This window comes from Rhipicephalus microplus, chromosome X (assembly GCF_043290135.1).
Source record: "Rhipicephalus microplus isolate Deutch F79 chromosome X, USDA_Rmic, whole genome shotgun sequence".
NCBI classification, from domain to species: domain Eukaryota; kingdom Metazoa; phylum Arthropoda; class Arachnida; order Ixodida; family Ixodidae; genus Rhipicephalus; species Rhipicephalus microplus.
The window spans coordinates 303,249,705-303,271,122 of NC_134710.1; the positions used below are offsets into that span (position 1 = coordinate 303,249,705).

Below are 21,418 nucleotides of genomic sequence, written 5' to 3' on the forward strand. Positions count from 1 at the left end.
AAATTTCTGGAGTCCTACACTACGGCGTCTCTCATAATCATACGGTGGTTTTGGGACGTTAAACCCCACAAATCAATCAATCCCTCGACACATCACGGAAGGTGCTCCAAAGTTAAACGTAGATTGCCAATCTATTAGCCATGGATTGATTTGAACATGGCGCGCTTGGTTATTACAGAGATCGCCGCGAGAGACCGGTACATGTCCACGCGTGCGCACGCGATCAAACTGAAAAAGCCGCGTATGCGAAGAAGAAAAAAAAAAGAAGAACGTGCTAAAGGTCCCGAGGCGAAGCGCGCGTGACGTTTTTTCCTTTGCCCCTCCCAACTCGTCCTGCTTAGCATCCAGCGCTTTCGTCCCGACGAGAGAAGAGAGAACACGATTGCAGCGTGTGACAAATCTTTGTAACTCCGCTCGTACTGCACAGATTCTTACCATTTTTGTGGCGTTCAATTTGTGAGGTAATACACTTTTACAGTGAATTATTTCTATGGTTACTCAAAAAAACTGTTTCAGGGCCCCTTTAAAATGCAATATGTGTCTGCTTGAACTCATTGGGCGAATTGATGAGGGATTCTTTGTACAGTAGTCGATTATTCACTTGTACTTAATGTGTTATGGATGTGCATCACAACAATAAAGTGTCCTCGAGAAGCGAAAATCTTGGTATTTCCAGGCGAGATTTTAATACAATTCTGTAAAGTTTTAAAATAGCTCATATATTAATATGCGCGATAGTGTTAAAGACTTTGTTTCGCGGAAATTCCGGCTTCTGCGCCTGTGTCGGTGTTGTTGATTGTGTGCAAAAAAATTATCTTCTCCGTGGCCGAAAAGTTTAAGAAGATAATAATAATAATAATAATAATAATAATAATAATAATAATAATAATAATAATAATAATAATAATAATAATAATAATAATAATAATAATAATAATAATAATACTAATAACAATATTAATAATAATAATAATAATAATAATAATAAGTTCATTCCCACGAATGCAGTGTTGATTAAGGGAGTTGGAAAAAAGCAACAGCCCGCTTGACAGGCCACTTTTATGGAAATAAAAGCAACAGGCTGCTTTTATGCAAATAAGAATCGTCGGTTTCAGTGAGAAATAAATCAAGGCTGTCTACGTCGGAATCAGGTGTTCTACCACAGTGTCACGCCATTTTTTTTTGGTTCATGGTATTTGTTCTAATGATTATTTTGAACTCCAATATTTGTTGAGGCGTATAGTGTTGCATTCATTCAGGTACAATAACCGCATAAGTAACACACAAGCATTCAAAGGCTAACATACATATATACTTAGCAAGTCTGGAAAATGAGAAGTTCTTCAAAACGTTGGTAAAGATGAACACCTCATGAAGATGTTGTGCTGGTCTGGTTTGAAGTCAAGTTCTTCGTAAATGTCTTGCATGCGCGTTTTCCACAGATTGGGCCGTCCCATAAAAAAGAACATATCAAAGGGCACTTTTCAAAGACATGTTGGGAAAAGGTGACCTATAGTATGTGAATTAATGTTAAAATCTTTTTAACGATTATGTGAAGCATGTCCCAACGCAGAATCAGATCTTTGCAGCAAATAAAGCAGTGTTCTATTGTCTCTGGCACATCTCAGAGACTGCAGTTACCTGAAGCAACAAAAATACCTTTTTTTTTTTGCAACCATGGTTTTCCCGGTAGCGTATGTGTATGGAGTTTAAAAGAAATACAAAGATCATCTTTTACGAACAGGCCCACGCCATAGCTTGCAACTTCTCCGGTAAAATCACTATTTGCATTCCATGTAGTAGTGTCATAGCCTCTTAAACGCATGTAATATTGTGTGGCAGACGCTTAAAGCTGTGCCAGGCATCAAAGCGTGTGAATCGCGCAAGGAGTGGTTGCTTTCAAGGCCCACTCATTCCAAAGCCCTACGACATCTCCTCCAAAAGCATGAACAAAATCGGTAGCTGCGTTAGCTCACGCGTTCGCTTAACAGGCTGGGCCCTTCCATGATTCGCCAAAGGAAGAATCATGGCGTAGTGGGCACTTGGCAACTCTTTTTGCTGTAAGCAGTCTGGGATAGTTTTCAAGTGGCTAATTCCAAGCGTACAGTCGTTCAGTTACCTACCGCGCGGTTGAGGCATGCACTGAGAACCGGAGCTAGGCTAGCAAGGTGATGCGAACGCGCCCCGATTTGTTCATCATGTTTTACTCGTAAAGGCAATGCTCAAGCGTCCCCCAAGTTTTTGCAAACCATATCAGAAATATTTCTTTCTGGCCCTACTTGTTTCTAGAAGGCTTAAACTATAGCTTTAGACGTTTGCTAATGTTTCCATTCACAATACTCGTAAATGTTGTAACACGCCCACAAGGTGTGGGGGATGACCATTATGTAAATTGACCAAACGAAACTCTGAAGACCTGCCTTGAAAGACTTTGTTTCAGCAGCTAGTGCTAATGCAACTGATCTACCCTCGCGAGAAATAGTGATGCAACCCCAAAGTTAACTCTGAGGTGCCTTGGTCACTATTCAATGAACATACATTTGTTAAGCAGGCTTTATATGAGTGTAATGCATTGAATATTGTTCTAATGGTGGCCGTTATGACGGCATGTGCCTATCAGAAAGCGAGGGCAAATCTGGCTTGCCGAGACCTTCCTCCGTTGTTCTTTCGGGTTCTGCAAGCAACTTTCGCGGCGACATTGCGGCATCGTTGGTAATGACCTCGCTGATGATGCCTCACTGTCCACGGAACGCCTACACAGTCCTGCGACCATTGTCGTGAAGCGACACTGCAAGGGGCCTTCACTCGCTAGCTGACGAAGTGTCGCAAATTTGTTGAGTGATCGCTGTGTGAGGAACTTACACCTAGGTAAAATAGGTCAATTGAAGGAGCTGCACATTTCATCGCCCATCTCCCGCCGTGAAGCAACCTTAGTCTGACGCATGTGGTTACGAATGAATTTCACAAAACAATACTCATTTGTAACAGGAACGTCAGTCTCCTCCATATGCGACTGATGCAACAGTGACAAAACAACAGAACGCATACTGGTTTTAGTTCTCGCTTTGTGACCCCAAAAAAAAAAAACGTTCTGTGCAGTTTGTTAAACCAACTAGGTTACCGGCCGTTTCGAAAAGATCCTCAGACCATGGCCCTGGGCGTCGCAGGCTATAGTAAATTGAGACGAGTATTGATATCGAGTTAAAGAGACAGCCTAAGCGATCACTTGTAAGTGTGCGATGGGCAGGTAGATATGTTCCACCTTAATATCTCTTTCTGTCGTCTTCTTTGTTCTTTTTAATAATCGAATTGTTTTCCCGCGGCGTAGGGTGAAAAACCGGACGTGCCTCTGCTTGACTACACTGCCTTTCCTTCATTTCCTCCCTCTGCTCTTTTGCAAGAGGGGTTAATTGCACTAGTACTTAAAATAACTTATTAACTTTTTTATAAATAAATGGTGCACAGGGTTATCTCCGAGTGAAGTGAAAGCTATAAAATGTGAGAAACTTTCTGCAATTTCTGAGCTCTCTTGAGTTGAAACAAGGTTTGTCTTACTCTCCAGCACTGCCTAATGTTCTACAGAGATGTAAAACAAAACTAAAAATAACGTGATAGTTAAGAGAGCTCTTGAATATAACTTGATATCCAAACTCTACTAAGGAACTGTCTTGCATTGTCCTCATTGCGCGCGCTCACTTTCAGCGGCACCATCCGAGGAGCGCCGGTTCTTCACATTCCACGACTGGGGTGTGGCTGTGTACGATCCGGACAACTGCCGTCTCTACCACCAGATACAAAGCGTCGACATCATCCCGGGCACGCAGGAGTACGTGTGTGGTGATCGGGGAGCCAACTGCTCCTGGGGCCGCGCCATCAACGTGGCCGACCGATACGTCTACGTCTCCCAGCCTACCAAGGGCCGTGTGCTCATCATATCGCGCATACAGATGGTCGTCGTCGATGTAAGTACCGCGACCACCCCGAGAGAAAAGCGAAGTGCACTTACCACGGCGCTTTTCCTAAGAGAACATATCTCCTAAACCAACAAACCAAAGCCTTTTTCAATGTTATTTTAATATCATCAGAATAACTCTTGGAACATTTATTTATTCGGATTGATATGTGGGTTCGACGTCCCAAAACCACTAAGTGAATATCATAGACGCCGTAGTGAAGAGCTCCGGATATTTTGACCACTTGGGGTTTTTAACGCGCACCCAAATCTGAGAACACAGGCCTACAACATTTACGCCTCCATTGAAAATGCAGCCACCGCAGCTGGCATTCGATCCCGTGACCTGCTGGCCAGCAGCCAAGTGCCTTGACCACCGGGGCGGGGCTGTTGAAACATTTAGCTACCTTTGGACAATTTCACAATTTCGCAATCGTTGTGTAAGCTCACATCTACGATTATGGCACTGTGAATAACGTTAAACCTCACTGTCTCTTACATTTATTTATTTCTCTCTCTCTAAATAACGTTCACTCAGTGTTCCTCTTGCAAATGAGTCTTCGGAAACCTGTAAGGTGGTGGATGGGTTAGGAAAGAAAGAGAAGACAACCACACGTTTCTTGCACGACGCCACAAAGAAAGGTGTTGTCCCTGCGTTCGAACTCTGGACCAAGACAAATTTTTCGGCAACTAAGAAGCTTTTATATGATAAATTTGTACGGGTTTTCTTGTGGCTTCGTGCTACAAACGGGTGGTTGTTTTTTTGATGTCTTAATGCTCTACTTTATTGAAATTCCTGCTCTACTCACAACCGCAAACACACGTGTATATATATATATATATATATATATATATATATATGTATATATATATATATGTATATATATATATATATATATATATATATATATATATATATATATATATATATATATATATATATATATATATACCGGGTGCTCAAAGTTAACTTTTATGATTTTTAAATTCGATGCACGAAGGTGCGTGAGAACCACCTGTGTAATTGAGTTAAGCGGTCAGGGGAACAAAATGTTAGATGATAATTATCGCTGTCAGAAGACCAATTACTAAAATTTCATAATTATTTGTTTCTGGGCGCGGCAAGTTGCCATGTTTATATCTAAAGATTGTAGGCAGTGGTGTTTAGGCACAGTTTCAGTTGGAAGATTTTTTCTAGGACGCCTGTGCTCCGAGATATCTGGCTCCAAAGTTTAATTGTCTTTCGCATGTTACGCATGCATGAGGGTGAGGATCAGTGAAAAGCTGCTCCTTAAAGCGACGCATCTGTTGTGTGCGCTGTTTAGTATGGGAAGCGGGTGGAAGCGTTGGCACAGGTGATAAACTGTTATCACCTATGCCTGCGCTTCCCATCAAAATCAAAAATCGAGGAACCCTTCCAGCCAGTGTCATAACATGCAACTGCAAGGCCTCTAACGATAGTGGCAGATACCATGCCGAGATAATGGTGCGAGGGGAGAGTCTGGATGCCAGTGCGCGTGTGTAATAATGACTTGAGAAGCGTGCGCGGTCGTTGCCTGGGCTACGCGAATAGCGTGACTGCTGATGTCCGAGTATACTGTAACTTTTATTGAAATCAAGAACAACTCCGCCAATAATAACTGAAACAGTTTTATCCTTGCTAACGCATATTTCCAGCTGCTACATAAGCTTAATTTTGGGCAAGCACAAATCTCATCGAAACTTTTCACCTCTCAACACGTCAATGGCCCAAACAGTGTTCAAAATGCCTGCCTTCGACAGCAACACAAAGCATGAAACGCTCTCGCATCGACTTGATGACTCGGCGCACTACTTCTGGACGAATACTCGCACAGGCAGATACTATTCTGTCCTCTATGTTATTAACATCGCTGAGCTCTGTTACGTAAGCTCGACTTTTAACGTATCCTCAAATGAAAAAGTTGAGCGGAGAAAGGTCAGAAGATCTTGGTAGCCAAAACATTGCTCCTGCGCGCCTAATCCACTGTTGTGGAAAACCTCTGTCCAAATAAATGTTCACCCTGGTAGAAAAATGTGGTGACGCCCCATCGTGCTGAAACCATACTTGGCGCAGGTCATTCAGGGAAAGACTGCAGACAAGGTCATCAATGACAACACCTAATATTTCTTCTGTGCACATCTTTCCGTTCAAGTTGTTCTCAAAGAGACGCGCAAAGCGTCATTGCGTTTCCATTCATTTCAGCTATAGCAAGCATCACGTCTATTTTTTTTTTATAATACCTTCCGCCAGAAGCAGCCATATTAGCTCAAAAGGACTGCACGTGAATTTCCTTTGTAGACCTTCATTGTACACACACTGTGCTACCGGAAGACGGTCAAGTTCATGTGTTCACCAGATGTCTGTGTGTGATCTAAAGTCACGAAAAAACGTAGCGAAAAATGGTCTCCTGTTATCGCGTTCATCAGGATAATGTGTAAGGCTCATGATACACCACGCTGTCACATTTTGATTTCGCCAGCCGAGAGGGCAAGGGTAATTGTTATTATGTATGCGTTTACGCTTACACCCTCTTCACACACTAAACACCACACGCAACAGATGCGTCACTTCTGGGAGGAGCTTTACGTGGACCCTCACCCTCTCTCATGCGTAATCACGTGAAAGACTATTCAACTTAGGAGCCCGATATCTCGGAGCACAAGCGTACGAGCAAACATCTTCCAACTGATACTGTTTACAAACACCACTGCCTACATTTTTTTTGCAATATAAACATGCCAACTTACCACAGCTACTAAAAAAGTAATTATAATTTTGAGTTAATTGGGCTGCTGACAGCGGTAATTACCATTCAACTTTTCGTCCCCCTGGCCTTTTAACCCATTTGCACAAGTGGTTCTCGCGTGCCTTTGAGTGCCTAATTTTGGAAAAATCATAAAGCCTACCTTTGAACACCCGGTATGTGTGTCTGTTTGTGTGTGCTGCAGCACCAACGAGATTCTCTATGACGTTTCGGAACGCCCAACGGGTAATCACGGTGTCATAGAACTTCAAGTTTCACCATGTCATAGATATGAACCATCACTTTAAAACAATGTGCTCTCAATCAGGACAACGAACTGAGACGGAAGCACTGCACACTGACATTCAAAGGTGGCCCAATCTTTGGTGAAAATTTGTTCGGTTGTACTATATCACACACGTTGTGAGGTTATATAAAGAGCTACAAGAAGATTCTTAGTAGAGTCTTTGACTTGGCCGTGGGTTGCTAAGTCGACGTATTTAAGCTTTTTGCCTCGGCCGTAAAATTATTTTCCTTGAAATAATTTTGCCTCAGCCTTGAATCATTTGAAGTGATTAAGTTCCACAATCGCAGCTGGTGTTAGATAATATTCTTTGAAGCATTTAGTTTAGGTGCTCTCATCATGATAGACATCATCATCTGATTCGAGCTTTTTGCGAAGCAAAATTTGTCAGCTTTTCATTGCTGAAAGCACGTCGTACTCACGCTACGGTAGCACACACATGTTTAAGCGCAACGGAGTGGTCTCTTCATTAGCAGAGATGCCATGTTTTCTTGGTGTATTTTTAAAGGTCAGCGGAAAGAGTTAACATGAGCCTTACAGAGCTAATTATGGTTTGAGTACTTCCTGGCTCTCTAATAAGCGCCCCGCCTTGAGAACGTCCTACTCACTACACGTATATACGAGGTCTTACCGAGAGAATCCGTGCCACTCCTTGAACACCACGTGATGACACCTGCTGTGCAGCTGCCGCCGGGGCAGTCATAATTGATATACACATTGTATCCTTCTCTTTCCCTTCCCTAATCCCCCAGTGTAGGTTAGCCAACCGGAAGTACTTCAGGTTACCTCCCTGCCTTGTTCCTTTCGGTTTGCTTCTTTCCTTTCTTCGAGAAAGGTATAAAACACTCCTCTATTGCACATATTTGTACGTACATCCTCGAACACCAGCAGAAACGCAGTCGTCCTGAATTATTTTCGGATGCTTTGAAGCCGCACGCTTGTGTGTACTGTGCAGTGGTCGCTCCATTCTCAATGATCACCAGTGAGCTCCACCGCAAACTAAGCTTTTCCACAGCAGAGGCTTATGCGGTCGTTCAACACATCAGAAAAATAAGCTTACGCCACGCAGTTAATTACACGCCACTCAAGCATTTTAAGAGCATTGAAAGTTTTTCAAACGCACAAAAGCCCTCCAATCGTCTCACTGTACTCGCTGCTATGCACAATTCACGCATCTAAACAAGTCGCGAGATGCTGCATTCCAGAAAAAGTCTCGCGTATGAAGAGTGTGAGTGCCAGGGCATCGTGAAATTGAAGGAAACGTGTTGACGTACCAGCTAGCTGCATCCATCCACAAAAACGCTGCCAATACATTAGCTGTCACTACAGTATATCTAAAACCCTTCATAAAGCTCAGTACTCATTGGAAGCGCTCACGGGATAGACAAATGCGAAATAAGCTACATGTTATCCAGCTGAATTTTGGAAACTGGCCACCATTATCAAGGTCACGCGACACACAAGTAACCCTTACAAGCCTAAAAGAAGTACACACACGCATCACACATGCATATCATCTGTCCGGTGGGAATCCACCCAGCTGTGAGACGTGGAGAACCACTTACCATGCGGCACATTCTAATCCAGTGCAGTGAATTAGACACAATCAGAAAAAAATCACTTTCCATTTTTCTACCGACAGTGATTTCGACAGCATCTTTACATGCTGATCCACTTTATGAATATGAGTAGCTGATCGCGTTTTTAAAAAATGTCAATAGTTTTCACGTAATATACTAAGGAAATTTATAGCATGACCTCTGAGCAGAGGTCGATGCTGTGGTAGCCCCATTACAAAAAGCGTCTGCCTCACAGCCCTTGGCATAAGGGCGTTGACAAGGCCTTCATGCTCATACAATACCTCCGTAATTTTATTATCAGGACCACTTGTCATTGATGCTCAATACGCTGATTTTGTGTCACTCCCATAAATAAAATGACTATTTTTTCCGCCTCGGCACGTGAAATTTTAGACTCGTATACAACCACTTACCAGCATCATTGATCACATCCAACATAGTATACTGGCGCACTTTGGCCATCAATTGGCCTTGCGCCCTGAAACAATTTATATCATCATGATAATCATCATTGCCATCATCATTACGTGTTTAAGCAATGCGTCACTTTAAACTGTCGAAGTCCTATGCAAGGTCCACAGCGAATACGTGTCTTGCGCTGGCTGATAATCTCGGAGGTTGTGGCTGGGCTCCAATGTCTCCCGTATGCCTCAGGAGATGGCGCTTTATGCCTGTCTGAGAAAAAAACGCCTGAGGAAAAGGGCAGGATGTCGGAGTTGCAAAAACACTTTGCCGAATAGGAGCAAATGGAAATAGATTCAGCTTTGCAACGACATCGAAGAAGGTAAAGTGGCATCAGAAGGGAAAAGTCTGATGTATATTAGAAAAGTAATGTTTGAAAATTTGACCAAGCATGAACATTCCAGGAAAGTTGCTTTTATTATCTATTGAAGACTGACTTTGTTTCTTAATTTCTGCACAAGAAAGCAGTTAGCCAGTTTTATAATTTTTTCATTGGTTCATATGCGCATGTAAGGCGCTTCGCAACTGATCCAGTCAAATTAGGAGTTCCGAAATAATAAACATGTTTTTTTAGGGCACTATTACAGTGACTGTATTGAAAGAACAGCATGCCATCATGTGGGTGCTCAGTTTTGGGTTCGTTGCAGAATATCAGTGCGACAGTACAGGTAAATGTTAGTACAATGATTAAAAAATGCAGCCTGGAAAATACAGACTGAATGAAAAATTAGTTTACCTTACTTGAGACAAAGTCGTCGGTTAGTTGAAGCGAGGCATTTTTACAGAGTTCAGATTTGGGTGCACGTTAAAGAACCCCAGGTGGTCGAAATTTCCAGAGCCCTCCACTACGGCGTCTCTCATAATCAAATGGTGGTTTTGGGACGTTAAACCGCACATATCTATCTATCTATTTTTAAAGAGTGACTAGGATATACAGAAAAAAAGTGGCTGCTTTATGCGTTCACAGAGAAAGGGAGGAATCTTAGAACGGCGTTGGAGCATCTAGGCTGTAATTTAGGGTTTGGATCTCTGAACCTAATATGTAGCATAATTTATAAAGTGCGGTCATGGACAATTGTTTTTTATTGCACTGTTACAGGGTTTCTGTAGCTAAAACTGTTGCACACGTTATCGCTCAGCTCAGGCCGTGCTGGAATGTATCGGGACCATCTTGAGAATTGTGAGACGTTCTAATCAGATTACACGCACAGCACAAGTGGTTGAATAAATGATGAAACTCCCCAAGGTTCACCAATAACGCTAAAGTGTACCATGACGCACCTATAAATTTTCGCGTTTTTGCGCTGCAGATGACATTATCGCCTATCGGCAACCGCGCTATAATGGTACTGTGAGCGCTTCGTTTTGCTGAGCATAGGCTTTCCCTGTAAATGGGGGTGCTATGCAGGATGGTCCGAGCTTCTCAGGTAGACGAGTTTGCGGCCATGGCATGAAGACAGTGCGGATCACAGGATAGCAGTGTTAATAAAAGTGGCTACAAGAACGCGCGCGGCGTTAGAAACGCGCTGGTTATCAAAGAAACACCACGTGCGTACACGTCAGCGCTGCCGCTCAGTCAACATTTAGGCAGTGCAGGACTGCCAGCTTGATCGTTGGGCTTTTGTTTTTTTTTTATGCCAATAAAAATGCACTTCCCACAGGTGGGTTCGTGTGGGAAGTGCATGTTTCGGGCAAGTTTTTCCGTTCCACCTGCAGCATAGAAATTTCAATCGAAAGCAGCAAGAGTGCATACGTAGCACTCTCTTTATGCTAGTTTCGATTGTATCACATATTGCATACAAATATAAGGATAGGTTGTCACCCAGAGCGTTCGCATCATGGCGGCGACGCGGCTGCGAGTAGATACATTGTGATTGCGGTGAAATTGAATGCGATACAGAGCAGCCACGTGATGATATAGCTTTTACTTCTGCTTGCGTGTGTGCATAGTCTGCACGACTAAGCTGATAGATTGAACTGTGCCGCTCGCTGGCGTTGCGGCGTGAGCACTGCTCCGCGGCAAAAAGAAAAGTTGTGGGCGGATCCGATCTTCGCCGCGGGCATCCGTCAATCAAACTCATAGACGCGTAAACTCGTAGACAAACTCACTGATTTTGAGAAGGTCCCCGTTTAACTCATGACTGTCATGGTGCTGGTGTGACTGCGAAGCGTTTGATATGGGCGACGCTATTCAGCACCTTCTTTGCATATATATAAAATAATTTGGTCATCTTGCACTACTTATGAAAGGCTGGAGCCATAAAGGAGCTTGTGATAACCTAGCTTCTTTCAGCTTTTCAATTCGAACGTCTACAGCATCTGCTTGGTCTGCTTCGAAGTAAAGGCCGCATCAGTTTTGTTTTAATTTCGATTATATAAATTACGTAGGCCTAATGAACATAACGCTAGACAGTTTGTCCTAATTGATAATGTTCAAATTAAAACGGCGAGAATTATTTCGGGTGCAACTAGCAAAGCCGTAATTGATATAGAGGTATTTACCGTAATTCCTATTAGCACAATCCTAATATTCATCATATCCATAAGGTCTAATTAGAACGGTTTACCTAGCGCGCTCATAAATAACGTCATGTTAATCAGGTGATTTAGTTAGTGCGTCAACTAGCATGCTTTGTTTAGCACGGTTTTAGCTTCACAAGGCTTCATTACTATGGCCTTATGAAAATGTGGGGTGACTACCTCGGTCTTACCACGACTTGGTCTAACCATCTTGGTCATATCATATACTGGCCTAACTAGCCAATTATACCGCCGAGCCAAATAACTGATTATCCTGTCCCACAGGATCGGGGGCTAGCAGACAATGAAGACGACAAATAAGGTGCGTACCAGCCGAGCAGCGTGCTAGAATATACAAGCATACCATGGTGACTAACACGTGGCCTCAGGTTCAGCTGCAGTCGCGATGTTGTAAAACGCTGCGTCAGAACGAATCTCGGAGGCCACCGTACTGATTATTACAAAGCAGATTTAGTGCAGCCATTAAAAGCTTCAAATAATTTCAATAGTTTGTTTTTTAAAAAATAACATCAGAAAAAGCTTCTGACGCATTCATTGCATGTGTACACTTTCACACTCAGTGCAACGAGAAACAAACGAAAGAAGATGCTTCTGGTTTGAAAACACCGCCAAACTTTGGCGACAGTCCTAGACCCGATGCGAACTTCAAATGTAACCAATGAAATGCAGTGCGCTGAAGGGTGAATTTGAATTTTTCGCACTGTTGGCTCATTCAAATAGGGTTGTCGTCAAAGCTCGGAAAGACCCTGAGTTTCGGCCAAGCTCCGGCGATCCTGCAGTGCCCTGGTTCAGTGTTTACCGGCTTGACTGCTGCACTCTCCCCCGTGACAACTGCAAAGTGTTCATTTTCCTTTGCCATATATTAGCTTCACTCAAAGCATTTGGTACTACATTAAATAACATTTGAGAATCAAGATATGGGGGTTTAGAGGGCAACTTGTATGTGCTCATTATCGGCACAGCTCACTGACAAACAAATACACGTTAAATGCCAACCTGCTAGCTAAACAACCTTGAATAGTTTCTTTCTACAAGTTAGGACAAAATCTTGTTCGAGTGATTCGTATACAGTCCTTTTCAAGGCGAAGTAATCGGCACGCGAATAATTTTTTGGTGTATGTTGATGCATATGTTGCAAACCACATGTCTGTAAACAGCGCAAAATATTTTTATCCGTACATTTAGCATTTCGAAAATAGGCTTGGGTGGCTAAGAGGTTTGTGAAATGTGGCTTGGCCTTCATTCGCCGATTCCTCACAGGTGGTGGTGACGGACAAGTTCCCCGTGGACCTGCACTACGTTCCGCATTTGGACCAGGTGTGGGTTCTGTGCTGGCGAGGCCCCGTGGACCGTGGCACAAAGACCATCCAGATCATCCGTGACGCCAGCCAGAAGAAGAAGCACCACACCGTACACCCAGAGCCAGTCGATGGACACTTTGACCTGGTAATGAGCAGAATGAAGTGCTTCATAATACTTATGATGCCTCAAATACCACAGAAAACAGTCATCACCATGTCTTCATATTAGTACAATTCAAAGTTTTTTATTTAGAAAGGCGTGATTTCGATAAATCGGCTCATATAGAGATACATGCAGTCAATCGGGATACTGCAAATCAGTTCTGCGGAACCGCGCAAGGTGACAGAAGGAATAAAAAAAAAGAAATTGACAATTCCACTAGAAAGGCGTTGGTTCCGCGTCCGTTCACTGGTCCAGGTTGAATTTTTCGCCAACTAAGAAGCTTTGTTTCTGATAAATCCGACCTGATTTCCTTTTGGTCTTGTGCTACGAACAGATGCTGTCAATTTCCTTGCCTTAGTCATGAGGACGCCGGTCAAGTTACTTTGAACATGGCAGCAACGGACATATAACATTTACGAATGGAAAGCTGTGTGCATTCATTCCAAGGTTCATAATGTCAAGCAGATCTTAGCACAGGTATTTATTCGAGCCCACTTCAAAACATGGTGGTGATGAAAAGTCATTTAATCTGTTTCTTCTAATCTGGTGTATACAAAGCAATGCTGCCTATAGACTCGTGCAGTCATTACAATTTGGTAGAAAACTTCCACGATTCTTGAACTGTAATTTCCGACCAAATCCTTGTTGTAAAAATAACCCATTACCTCTCTCGAAATTCTGTGGTCATGTAATTGAAGGTGAGGTGTAGTGGCCTGCTCAGCAGAATCAAGAAGTTTCCAGTCGAGTATAGTTTCTAAATGTTACAAATTTACTCTACTTGCTAACGGCGTAAACATTCCAAGGTTAACAAGCACTGAGACTGGCTAGTTAAGGAATCAACATATTTGCACAGCTCAAGATTACGAGTACTTACAGCTTAACTATGCAAGAAGAAACAAGGACTTAAAACTGGCGCTATGCATGAACCGATGCACGCTCCTCTTTTTTCAATAAAAGTGCCTTCATTCCGTGATACAAAAGTTGTCTTTAAGTAAAAGCCAACGAGCTCAAGACCGTTATGGCCACCGCATTCTGGAACGCAACTGAACCAAAGTTGTCAATGCAGCATCGTGTCATGTGGTATATAGAGTAGTAAAGATCTTTGATGTCAACAGAGCAGGAACTTAGGCCATTGTTGTTACGTGAAAATGTCATTAGAATCTTTCTCCAGAAAAGGGTCATTGATAGTCAGCAAGTTTAGCTTATCTTCTAGAAACAAGGCCGCTTCCTTCTGCCAAGTCCTATTTTCCGAAACATTGACCCGAAGCGGCGAGTTGAGTTTGTGAGTCTTGACTGGGAAGAATAAATCCAAGCTAAGTTTCTTGCTTTTGTCAATGAATCTTGCTAGCCTACCTAATTCAGTGTGTCCTCGTTCTCTCAATCGTTTGGTGTCTATTTCTTGCACTGCGCTACACTATGATTCATTCAAGGCTTTCTTGGTGAGTCAGTCTGCCTCTTCAGTACCTTTTATTCGAATGCGGCGGGGTATCCACTAATATAAGATGCTGTGACTGTATGCTGAGGCACTTTCCGCAGTATCTGCAATACATTGGGCTATTTTGCCAATTTTTCTACGTGATTTCACATGTTTGATTATCTGAAGCGCCATTCTGCTAACTGTGCATACTGCCCGCTCTCGTGTCCCAGAATTGCCCCGGATAAACTTAACTGCTTTAATAATATTGACCAATTTTGATGTCGCTTATGAAGATTTGTGTGATAATTTATACATTTTACTTTGTTTTCGTGGAAGTTCAATGGAAGGTCAATGCTACAGGTTATTACTACAGGTTATTGGTACGTGCTATTGCTACAGGTTGACTGCCAAAATATCACTCTTTAAAAAAAATTGTTACGCAACTTTAGTAGAAGCTATGTGTGATGGCAGAGGGCACAGTATACGAAGAGTGCAGCAAATAATATGTTGTCAAGCAGAAATGACAAAAGCAACAGCACTAGCCATTCACAGACATAATCATCATCATCATCATCATCGTCATCAGCCTGACTACGTCCACTGCAGGACAAAGGCCTCTCCCATGTTCCGCCAGTTAACCCAGTCCTGTGCTTGCTGCTACCAATTTACACCCGCAAACTTCTTAACCTCGTCTGCCCACCTAACCTTCTGTCTCCCCCTAACCCGCTTCCCTTCTCTGGGAATCCAGTTAGTTACCCTTAATGACCAGCGGTTATCCTGTCTACGCGCTACATGCCCGGCCCATGTCCATTTCCTCTTCTTTATTTCAACTATGATATCCTTGACCACCGTTTGTCCCCTAATCCACTCTGCTCTCTTCTTGTCTCTTAAGGTTACACCTACCATTTTTCTTTCCATTGCTCGCTGCGTCGTCCTCAATTTAAGCTGAACCCTCTTTGTAAGTCTCCATGTTTCTGCTCCGTAGCTAAGTACCGGCAAGATACAGCTGTTATATACCTTCCTCTTGAGGGATAGTGGCAATCTACCTGTCATAATTTGAGAGTGCTTGCCGAATGTACTCTACCCCATTCTTATTCTTCTAGTTACTTAAATCTCGTGGTTAGGCTCTGCGGTTATTACCTGCCCTAAGTAGACATAGTCTTTTACAACTTCAAGTGCACTATTACCTATCTCGAAGCGCTGCTCCTTTCCGAGGTTGTTGTACATTACTTTCGTTTTCTGCAGATTAATTTTAAGACCCACCTTTCTGCTATCCTTGTCTAACTCCGTAATCATGAGTTGCAATTCGTCCCCTGAGTTACTCAGCAATGCAATGTCATCGGCGAAGCGCAGGTTACTAAGGTATTCTCCATTAACTCTTATCCCTAACTGTTCCCATTCTAGGCTTCTGAAAACCTCCTGTAAGCACGCGGTAAATAGCATTGGGGAGATTGTGTCCCCCTGCCTTACACCCTTCTTGATTGGTATTCTGTTGCTTTCTTTATGAAGCACTATTGTAGCAGTTGATCCCCTGTAGATTTCTTCCAGAATGTTTATATATACTTCATCTACGCCCTGATTCCCCAGTGTCTGCATGACGGCTGATATTTCTACTGAATCAAACGCCTTCTCGTAATCTATGAAGGCTATGTATAGTGGTTCGTTATACTCTGAGCATTTTTCTATTACCTGATTGATAGTATGAATGTGGTCAATTGTTGAGTAGCCTGTTCGAAATCCTGCTTGTTCCTTTGGTTGATTGAATTCTAATGTTTTCTTTACTCTGTTAGCAATTACCTTTACAAATAGCTTGTATACTACAGAGAGCAAGCTGATCGGCCTGTAGTTCTTCAAGTCCTTGTCATCTCCTTTCTTATGTATTAAGATGATGTTAGCGTTCTTCCAAGATTCTGGTACCCTTCCCGTCAGGAGACACCTCGTAAACAGGGTGGCTAGTTTTTCTAATACAATCTGTTCTCCATCTTTCAGCAGATCTGATGTTAACTGATCCTCACCAGCAGCTTTGCCTCTTTGTATGCTCTCCAAAGCTTTTCTGACTTCTTCTATCATTACTGGTGGGGTGTCATCTGGGTTACTGCTAGTTCTTATAGTATTAAGGTCGTGGTTGTCTCGGCTACTGTACAGATCTCTGTAAAACTCCTCCGCTAGTTTGACTATCCAATCCATATTGGTAGTTATTTTGCCTTCTTTGTCCCTTAGTGCATATATCCGACTTTTGCCTATCCCAAGTTTCCTCTTCACTGCTTTGACGCTTCCTCCGTTTTTCAGAGCGTGTTCAATTCTCTCCATGTTATACCTTCTTACATCGCATACTTCCACAGACATACTTGGCGCTATATGAGTAAATACATATATACTTCTTTGTTTCCAGCGGTCCACGCAAATCACAGTTTAGGGAGTTCACGCACTGGATACGGTGCGTATATATCGCGTATTGTACCACGACCATCCTGGTGAGGCTAACACCAGCTGACAAAAACGGTTGAGTTCGAAGTGAAGCGTAAGTTGATAGAATGAATTGGCATTCTATAGTTTAATTTGTAGATATATGCGTGTGCAGGATGTTTCATTGTGGAGGGGGGGGCGCTTTAAACGTAGCCCCCCCCCCCCTTTGCAAGCACACCGCATTGGTCGAGTACGAAGCAAGTTTCGCAATGGATGAAACCACGAAACTGTAGTGATCACGAGCTCCTCATAACGGCCTGCATTGAATACCTGGATTTTCGAGGGTAAATGAGAGAAGTAAACAGCTCTATAGAAATCCAACATAAAGGTTCCCGGTTACTATTATCGTAAAAAAACCTGCGTAGTTTTGATAAACCTGCCCCTAAAGTGATCCCGGGAAAGGTGCAACTAAATAAAGGTATGGGGTAGACCTGGCGCCTCCTCAGATGGTTAGGGGCACCCCCTATGCCCCTGTCATTATGCATGCGCCTATGTTAGTTGCAGTAAATGTCAAAAGAATGAAACAGACGCTATTCTTTTAATTCTTTGATTTCAACAATATAAATTGCCACGACTTTTCCTATATTCAACAAAACCTCATTTCAGCCTAGTATATACGTATTCTTGAAGTTAAAGTTGCGGTTAAAGTTTGTTACATGCAGCCTGAGGTGGCAGATGTAACGAAAGGTAGCGTGAGACGCAAGAATACTGGACCGACGTAGCCGAGGGTTTTGACATTTACCGCTTAGTAGCTGGACAGTGATGATGAAATAGTATTGGAGTCATGGTACTAAGTTTATTGGATGTAGAGACTACGCTGCATAAAGCCGACCCACTTGACAGAATTGACTTGGGCCATCACGATAACAACCGGCCGGCACGGCCTTTGAATTCTCGGTCAGGGGGCACCTCCACAGCTTTTGGGAGGATGTCTAAATTCGTCTTCCCGCAGGAACGCAGTCCGTCAGAGATGGTGGGGCGATCAATGTTCACCGTGTTCAAGGGTGGTTGACCTTACTTCCGCTTCGCAGAAAAGGTTGCAGAAAAGACCGTAGTTGTGGCACAATAGCCTCTATAACGTTGAGAATTGAAAAGGCTGCCATAAATACACAACAACTATAATGAAAATGAAAAAAGACAACAGCACAGTACACCCGTTTCTTCCTCACCTTGATTCAAGAAATCGCTAAGTAGCTCATCTCACCGTTTTGCTACTCCACTAATAAAATTCAAGCCTGCAGTTCTAAACATGCGTAGACAGAAGAAATCTGAGGATAGCGAGAGAGTGCTGGCTCACAACAATATCATATTGAAGGTGTTTGGATCCTTCTTACTCTGCCCTCGTCAATTGAGCGCTGTAGCCTTTCAGCTGAGGATTACTACAAGCTCGCCCAAGTTTTCAATTCTATTGCCACATTCAATCGCCACATTCGGTGTACACGTTCGATGACTTCACAGTGATGCTTTTGAGGTAAAAGAGCCCTGACGTTTATATATGAGATGCTTATATGATATGCGGACAATTGTACGCACTGGCTTTGACTGCATCAATTTTTCTCGTTGTTTGCGCAGGTAAGTGGCCTGTTCATCCCGCCGGCTCAGGACCTCGGCTATCCTTGGAAGTATGGCTATGTGGTACACACTAATCAGCGTGGCATGTACAAGATGGACCTCCGGGCCATGAAGTACATCAAGACGGTCGATCTGACGCCCTACAACTGTGCCCCAGCAAGCGCCGACTTTGCCTCCCTGGGTACGTGCGTGTGGCGGCCATGTGCGTTGAAAAGGACGCCGATGCGGGCATGGCGACTAATTGGGCTACTGAATTTGCTTCCACAATGTGGTATCGTCGATATTTGCCACAGTTGATGATCCTGAGCTACAATATTGGTAGGCGCTGCTCGGCTTCTGACCCGAAGGTCGCAAGTTTGATCCCAATCGCGGCAGTCGCATTTTGTTGGAAGTGCAGTGCTAGACGGCCTTGCACTGTGCAGTGTTAGTGCACGGTAAAGAGCATCAGATTGTCGAAATTTCCGAAGCCCTCCACTACGGCGAGTCTCAGTCATATCATAGTTTTGGTACTTATTAGTTGAGATTTTTTGTTATTATTATAACTATTATTGTTTTTTAATTCGCTCTGCTATCCTCAATTAATGTTTCTATTATGCTCTGCGTGCTATGAAGGTTTCCAATTGCTGCTGCTTGAGGTCTTTAAAGTCGCGCCACGTCCTATACAACATTCCTGGTCTCAGAAAGAAAATGAATGGGCAATTTTCCGGTGCAAACTTAAGTTAAAACAAGTTCGACCTTTTTCCTTAATAAAATAAGCGGGAAGGCAGAACATGGATGGATAGATTGATTGATCGATATGTGAGGTTTAACGTCCCCAAAACACCATATAATTATGAGAGACGCTGTAGTGAGCCGAGAATTGGGCGAAATCGCGTCTGGTCGGAAAGTAATGGCATTGTAGACAGCAAAAGACAGGACGCTGACCAAGAGGGTGTCAAAAATAGTAATAAAAGACGTTTCGGCTTCCACATGGAAGCCTTGTTCACTCGTAGTGGATGCTCCATAAATTTAGACCACTTGCTGTTCTTTAACGTGCACCAAAATCTGAGCACACGGGCAATTTTCGCCTCCAACGAAAATGCAGCCGCCGCAGCCGGGGTTCGATCGCGTGACCGGCGGGTCAGCAGCCGAGTATTCTACTCACTAGACCACCGCGGTGGGGCATAACATGAATGGAAGGGTAAGCGAAAACTACTAATATCAATCGTGTTGTGCCTGATTCGCCGATTTCCACTTGGCGAAGAGTAAATGGGAAAAGAAAAAAATTGCGCATATACGTGTTGAAGCCTATGTGAAGTGAAAAATATATGAAATTATAAATTAGTTCTCTAAATGTGGCCATGATGCGTACAACTGTGGGTATATACCAGGGAGTGAACACCAATATTTAGTATAATATTACTACTACTAAATAATAGTAATAATAATAATAATAATAATAATAATAATAATAATAATAATAATAATAATAATAATAATAATAATAATAAGATTGAGAGATGCCACTAGTGGAGAGCTGCAGAAATTTCAACTATCTAGAGATCTTAAACGTGCCCTGACATTGCACAATATACGGGTCTCTACCATATATTTCGCCTCTATTGAAACGGGACCGCCACGGCCGGGGTCGAACCCGTGACCTTCGGGCCTGTAGCCGAGCACCCTAGCAACTCTCTCACGAAGGCGGCAAAACAAGAATATTTCGGTCTATTTGTGTTTATTTTCTTGTACTTTCAGTTTCCACCAACATATACCGGGTGTCCCAGCTAACTGGCACGAAGTTCAAAAAAAAGAAAGTTGTGTGTTCTAGGAGAGTTGTCCCTACTAGGTATTAGTTGTGATCGCGTGCACATACCACGTGCATTTTTTTTCGTAACTAAGCCCTGAGTAATCAACTTTGATAAGCCACTCTTTTCATTCTTGCTCGTAATGATAAAATAATAATTGAATGTTGTTGGCTGCCTTAAAGAGGTCTAGAATTAGGAATTTACTTGTGTTGAAATTGGTTCGGTTGTTTTTTTTTTCAAGAAAAATAAAAACATGCGAAACACACCAAATGTGCAATAGACGCAAACTCGAGCGCCGCTACTCAAGCGCTTCCCAGCGTTCTTCGGTTCATACACGACTGCGTTTGTTCATTCAACAGGGCTCCACGCTGTTTGACGGACACGCATCAAGAGACACTGCTGACGCGTCTATCGTCGAACGCGAAGCCGTATAGGCCTGTACAATGCCGCGACGAATGAACGCCGCCGTGTCAAATAAACCCAGAAACGTTTGGAAGCACTTGAGTCGAGGCACGCGAGCATGCGCCCATTTTAAAACAATGTAAATAACACTGTAAATCGAAGATGCTCCTCAATATTTGTGACATGATATTCGCTGCCCTTTAGATGTGTGTGAGTAAGTCGACATTGTGTGTTCAGAGTACATGGCCTAATGTAGTTTCAGTATCACACAAAGCAGACATGAGCTCAGTCGTCTAAATATGACTTTGGCGGTTGGGTTTAATACATTTCCATTTAAAGTGCATATAATTCCCGTTTTAATATCCATAGATACACACTGTGGTTAAAGTTGCCAGACGCAGCTCGCTAATGTGCAAGTCATCATCCCCAAAGAAGCTCTAAAAAATTCGTGCCACTTTTGCGAAGTCCAAAGGAATCTGAAGCTTAATAAATTTTTGTTATTGAAAATAGTTTACAATGATATTTTAAAAAAGCAACTCAGATGCGAACAGATGGTAAGGAACAACTTTGGTAATTTTTCGTGCAGAAAATATATTAGCAGCTATATACGAAAGCACATATTTACTTTTTTTACATATTCTCCATGGTAGTCACCATTCTGTTCATAGTAGGTTTACCAGTGCATATATAATATTACTTGTTTAAT

General features: G+C 42.8%; 1 protein-coding gene across 2 annotated transcripts in view; it reads left to right on the forward strand.

Moving 5' to 3' along the window:
- LOC119161340 (follistatin-related protein 5) overlaps positions 1-21,418 on the forward strand; it is a 434,331-nt gene that overhangs the window by 403,874 nt on the left and 9,039 nt on the right. For both annotated transcript variants that reach the window (XM_037413760.2, XM_037413761.2), the window contains exons 11-13: positions 3,703-3,962; positions 12,865-13,050; positions 18,524-18,704. In XM_037413760.2, coding sequence (XP_037269657.2) covers positions 3,703-3,962; positions 12,865-13,050; positions 18,524-18,704 — 627 coding nt within the window. The remainder of the gene's footprint in view (positions 1-3,702; positions 3,963-12,864; positions 13,051-18,523; positions 18,705-21,418) is intronic.